Below are 6,000 nucleotides of genomic sequence, written 5' to 3' on the forward strand. Positions count from 1 at the left end.
CCTAAGGGGACCTTAGAGGTGGATGTCCCCTGTGATAGCACTCTAAGTCACATACTATCCTACCACAGAGAGACTGGGGACCAGTTGGCTGTTGAAACAACTTTGTATAACCCTTCATGCCTGAGATGGCTGGATATGTTTTTGTGTGAACGAGTCTTTCTTCTCTGTACCATACTCCACGGCATAATGAAATCTAAATCCGAAATCAAGGAGCTTATTAACTACTCCCCCTCCTCAATTGATTCACAAGAGGTAAAATTCACCACCCCCCATTGATAGGCTGTTCAGGGAGTTTGTTTGACTTATTGATTTGGATGGGTTAAAAAAGAATCACAAGCTGGTTATCACCTTGTTACCTTTGCCCTACCTTTTGCCCATTTCTGTTTTACTGTCTGAATTAGATTCGGTTTCCTAGGTTTTCCTGAAAATCTTCCCTGGACACCAGAGACATCACCACCTTTCTCCAAATTCACCATAAACAGGACTTCTCTTCAGCAGGGTTAAGCAGGGCAAGGATTCACAGTGTAGATGTTCAAAACACACTGCTTAATGGTGCTGATAAAGAGAAGTGGAGTAACTTCAGGATTAAAGAAAGATAGTGAAGGTCACTGAGCAAGATCTGACTCCATATACCCTGGACCTGACCACGGAGGTTATATAGAGATCACGTCCCTGTAGCTCTGCATGTGCTTGTATGTGTGCACCTGCGCATGTATGTAGATAACACACACCCAACCATCCCTTACAGTTCACCCTTTAGCCTCCCTTGGCCTCTGGGTTCTACTCTTCGTCTTTGTAAAGTGCTTAGAACAGAGTCTGGCACTTGGTAAGTGCTATGTATACTGGTTGGTGTTCTTCCTTCCCAACCAACAGTGTCTCCCAGGCTCCATCCACCCATCCTAGCGCTAAGCACCTAGTCTTTATCTTCAGCCCCGATCGCTCTTCCAGCTCCTAATGGTAGATGAGGCAGCAGGCCGCTGTTGCTGTAACTTCCCACATGAGACGCCTGATCAACCCCAACCCCCCACCACCACACAACCAGCTTCTTACAACTTCCCTATTGCCTTTATCCTTCTGGACTGAAGACTTGCAGAATGTTACCAGGGAAACCTAGGCCTTCGCTCAGATAGAATTGTCTCAGCTCTGCCCGTGTCCATGTCCTTAGTTCTACCTATTCCTAGGGACTGGGAATATGCCAGCCACAATCACCCCTGGGCCAAGTGCTAGGAATGGGCTAGCCCAAGCTGCAGCATGTTGAAACGGTCATTGCCTCCTTTGCACAGAGACCCTTTCCCAGGCCCAGGGCCAGGACTCGGCTCTCTACAGCCTTTGCAAATGGTTGATCAGTAGCTGGGGCTGAGGTTCAGGAGGAAAAGTGTGGGTAGGCTCAAAAAGGAGGTTAAGAGATTTGCCTCAAAAGCCATGAGCTCAGATTCTGTTCTACCACCCCCAGTTCCTACCTCTCCCCAGCGTCAACAGTGAAGGGCCATCTTGTTAAAGGTCCCTGGCAGAGTTCTGCATGAATGGGGCCGTTTCCTTCTCTACCTTGCTTTGTCAAGGCCTGTAGATCTTCAGGTCCTTTGGTCCAGTCACCATTCTAACTTCATTCCAGGCCATGCTGCAGATGTAGAAGACGTTTGCATTGGGTGAGATCTCACCATCTTGGCCTTATGCCCTCACCTTACAGAAGGCACAAGGTTCTAAAAGGAGCAGCCATTTACCATTGGTTATCTGTGCCTCTCTTAACACAATTCCTATTAACTTATGTGAAGGTCTCAGCCCCAAACCTGTTTGCAGGCTCTTCCAGGATGTCTGAAACCTTGTCTCATCCCAGATCCCCAGTGCCTTGCATATATGCGGCTAGCCTGCAAGAAAACTTTGTGAGAATGGTGACGCTACAGGGTTGAGGTATTTATTGGGTCAAGGTTTTTAAGGCTTAAATTCTCAAGGCTCTTAAGAATTTAATAAATCCAACATGGGAGAAAATGCCGTCAAAAACACCTTGTGGAGGTAGTACACAGCATGACTGGACGCTCTGATTAAGAACAGCAGGAGAACCTAGAGCCAGAGTGCCTAGGTTCAAACCCCAGCTCCTTATTAAAAGGTGGTGACTTCAGCAGCGAATCACTTAATCTCCTGGACCTCAGAGTCTTCATTTATTAAATGGAGAAAATAGTGCCTACATCATAACGAATGATAAAGCCATGATGGAATGAACAGTACCTGGCACATGTGTCAAGTGCCAACCCCGTAATGATAACAGCAGAGACAGATCATTTGGAAGGTGTGTGGAGGTGGCCTTCTGGAAGGCGTTCAGGAAAAGGGACTTATAGAATACGGACGCAAAAGAGGTGGCAATGACTGTGATCATGGTGGAGATCAAGGGGTGTCTGAAGTGTTAGGACATGTGGAGCACATTGACGAGACAAATAGGGGCCTGCTGAAAGAAGAGGGCGCAGTGGTGATGGTAAGAATCCACAGTTATTTTTTTCAGCCCTAAAGTGTCCTGGACATCTCAGATCCTCATTACACTTAGCAGTATTGTTTTATAAATGAGAGCAAAATGCAGAGCTGTCACTTGCCTGGTATGACACACATGGTGAGCAGCAGGGCTGAGTCAAACTGAGTCACTGAGCACTAGCCTTCCCCTGCAGCCCATGTGGGAAGGTGCTGTGCAGGACAGGTGCCCCTGGGGCCAGTTAGCAGAGCTGGGCTGTACCAAGTAAGGCTTCCTTGGGGGAAGGGGGCCCATGCCAGGGGAAGATGGGATGGAGAGCAGGGGACCCAGCAGGGCCACTTTCATGAACTGAACTCTGCCTGCTCAATCCACACCAACTACCAGGGACATTGCTATAAAACCCCATTGTCCTTTCTCTAGGCCACAGCTCAACACTGGGTCAAGCGTCCAAGATCAAAATAGTGAGGCTCTGTCTATACCCTCCCCATTCTTCAAATACAAAAAATTCAGCAAACTCACCTTCCTCCACCCTCTTCCAGATATAGCAAATCACTTGGCCTCTGTCCTCCCTCCAGCCTAGAAAGTTTCTGGAATATGTTTTGATTCCACAAAGGGAGCTGAAAGCCCACCTAGCATGTTTTCTAAAACCTGGACTGAATTTTTCTATCTTGTGGAATATCGACCCAGAAACACTCTTGGACTGCAGCTGCACCAGTCTCCACCTCCCACCTCAACCCCCTCAAGGGCCCTCTCCATTATAACTTCATTATGAAAGGTGTCACCTATGTGCTTTTCTTTCCCCCGCCTTCCACCAAAAAGCCAAACCAGGCTCCAAAACAAAAACCCAATTTATTCAGCAGACATTTTAATTATGAAATCCTAGAAATCAGGACCACCACAATTTCAGACACTCCGGTGCGAAGTGTACCTCAACAGCTACATCTGAAGGATGAGCAAGCCATTGAATCTTTTTTAAAAAAGTTAGTTTAGCTCCCTTAAAGTTTGGAGGTGGCACCTTATTTAAAGCGCCCTCAAGTTTCCTAAGTTTCACATGGGTAAAACCAGCAGTTTCTCCTCTTGGAGAGTCACATTTAAAACACGGTTTCTGTCACTCACAAAGAGCTGGTGCCTAGAGGAAACAGAGAGGTGAGGACCCTCAGAGACTCAGGCTCATGGCTCCACAGAGGGCCAAAAGAGAGCAGACAAACAGCCAGGGTCTCATCCATGCAGTGCAGACATCAGAAAGGGTGGAATAAGGAAGGCCAGGCAGGAGGACAGGAGAGACTCAAGGGATTGTTTATGACCGTTTCTGAGAAAGCTCAGGGTATGGCCAAGAGTGGCCTCACCAGAGGAGTTCCGGATAGAAAGCAAGCATGGAAAAAACAAGTAATTCTCCTTACATCTATATGTCCGCTCCAAGAGGTAGCAAAGCATAAACAGGACTCTTCTTGGAACAAGAGAAAAGACAAGACACAGGGGTGAGTTAGCTTTCCCAGGAACCCCACAGCCTTCCACCTACAGCACACTATGACCTTGAATCACAGGTGGCAAGGTCAAGGCATTTAAAAGTCCACATCCAAGTCGACCCACCTTCAAAATTCTCCACCTCCCTGCCCCAGACAACTGGAGTTCCCATCTCCCACCTCGATCAGTCATCGGATGAGGTGGGAGAGTAAGGGGGCTGGCATCCCAACCCACCCACCACCAAGCTTTTACATTCTTCTTCTCCCTGGAATTTCTTTGCACAGCGATTGTAGCACCATTTTCACTAAGCTCCTCCACCGGAAAATAAAGAAAATGTATTCGAGTCATCAGTTTTCAAGTATTGTTAAAAGCCCTCACGATTCTTGCCCCTTGAAGCCGAATCTTTAAACAATCCTAGCACACGACATCCCCAAGGGTTAAGTCAGGTACAAGTTGATGCAAATAGCTGCCATAGTTCTCCCAGTTTTGTCCCAGGTCCCTGGGGCCGGGGTTAATTCTCACGCGACACGAACGCGCCCAGGCCCGCGTATTTCTTCACGCTCAAGTTTTCTCCGACAGTCTTGCCGGGGCCACTAACTTCTCGGCTTGAGGTCTCTCTCCACGCGCCTCCTTGCAGTCTAGGCGGTCGCTCCAAGAACGGCAACGGCGGCTTCAGCTCAAGGTTGGGGTAAGTAGGACGCCGTAGGGTCCGCGCAGCAGCTTCTTTTCCTCCCTCCAGGGGCCCTGGGTCAGTGCAAAGCGCCGGAGGGTTGAAGGGAGACAGGATCCGGTCGGCTGCGGCTAGCCCCCGGTCCGGGGGGACCCGCGGGGCCTGTGGCTGCCACCGCGGCGACTGCTCGCTGGAGCCTCCGCACGGCCTCCTTGATGAGGTTCCCCGAGAGCACCAACTGCTGCAGAAGCCGGTGCGGGTCGTCGTCGTTGGCGCGCGCCCCAGCTGGGGGCCATCGTCGCTGTTGCAAGCGGCGGGAGGTGACAGCGCCCCGCAGCCATCCTCGCCGGCACGGCCCGGGTAATGTGCTGGCTCCAGCGGCGAGCTCAGCCACAAAGTAGGGCGCAGCCCGGCCCCGCACGCGGCCGCGGTCCCCGAGGGCGCAGCGCAAGGCCCCCGGGGGCGCCGGGCCCCCAGCCTCGACCGACGCGGCCGGTAGAAGCAGCGGCTGCGCTGGGGCCCGGGCCTTGTCCGCTCTCACCGCCGCCGGGGGCCGCGGGGGCTGCAGTGGCGGCCCCGAGGGCGCACACGCGGAGGCAGGGCGGTCCTGCGCCGCGTCCAGCTGCAGCGTCTCGCCGATCTGGGCCACCAGCCGGTCCACCTCAACCGAGCCGCCCACAGTCACCGACTGTTCCAGCAGTAGGAAGCTGTCCTCCTCCTCCTCCTCCTCTTCCTCGCCGGCTTCCTCTTCCTCCTCCCTCCGGCACGGCATGGCCCCCCGCGCCGGCACCCGGAGCTGTGCGGGGGTCGCTGGCGGCTCGGCTGTCCCGGGGGTTCGGTGGGCCGCGGCGAAGCCGGGCGCGGTGCCGAGGCCAAAGCCGAGGCGGTAACCGGAGCCCGCCAGGCACTCGCGCCGCGCGCCTGCAGCCGCGGGAGCCGGAATCCTACTGGCTCAGGTTGATTTGTAAACAATGGGTGACGTCGCCGCCGGGCCCTACCACCGCGCCGGGGAGGGGGGGACACGCGAGGAGGCGGCGCGGCGCGGGCAGTCGCGGGAAGGGCAGGGACGCAGCCGGGGCCTTCTTGTGTCTGCGCTCGGTGTCTGCCTGGGAGTGGATTCCGGGAGTGGGGAGAACTTCGTACTTCCCCGGCCCGATCAGCAGCACAAGAAAATGAAGACTCTTGAGGAGGCCTGTATTGGATTCTCCCACTCACGGACACACCCACCCACATACCCAAGCCCTCCTCCTCGGACGTTTCCTCCCTCCCCACGTGTCAGCACGGCTAGGGCCGGCCCTGCTCTACCCCCGCGCACCCGCAGTCACCCGAACCCGGAGTGGTGGGGGAGGGGCGGGCCCTGCCACCGGCCGGCTCGGAAAGGGTGGGGCTGGGGAAATTGGGGCTGGGG

At 53.6% G+C, this 6,000-nt stretch overlaps 1 protein-coding gene across 1 annotated transcript; it reads right to left on the reverse strand.

Annotated features, from left to right (window-relative positions):
* Positions 1-3,288: 3,288 nt before the first annotated feature.
* Positions 3,289-5,541, reverse strand: FRAT2 (FRAT regulator of WNT signaling pathway 2). Its single transcript, XM_012102701.4, has one exon. The coding sequence runs from the start codon at positions 5,362-5,364 to the stop codon at positions 4,672-4,674; it is 693 nt and encodes a 230-aa protein (XP_011958091.2). The 5' UTR covers positions 5,365-5,541; the 3' UTR covers positions 3,289-4,671.
* Positions 5,542-6,000: the final 459 nt, after the last annotated feature.

The sequence above is a fragment of the Ovis aries genome, chromosome 22, assembly GCF_016772045.2.
Source record: "Ovis aries strain OAR_USU_Benz2616 breed Rambouillet chromosome 22, ARS-UI_Ramb_v3.0, whole genome shotgun sequence".
NCBI classification, from domain to species: domain Eukaryota; kingdom Metazoa; phylum Chordata; class Mammalia; order Artiodactyla; family Bovidae; genus Ovis; species Ovis aries.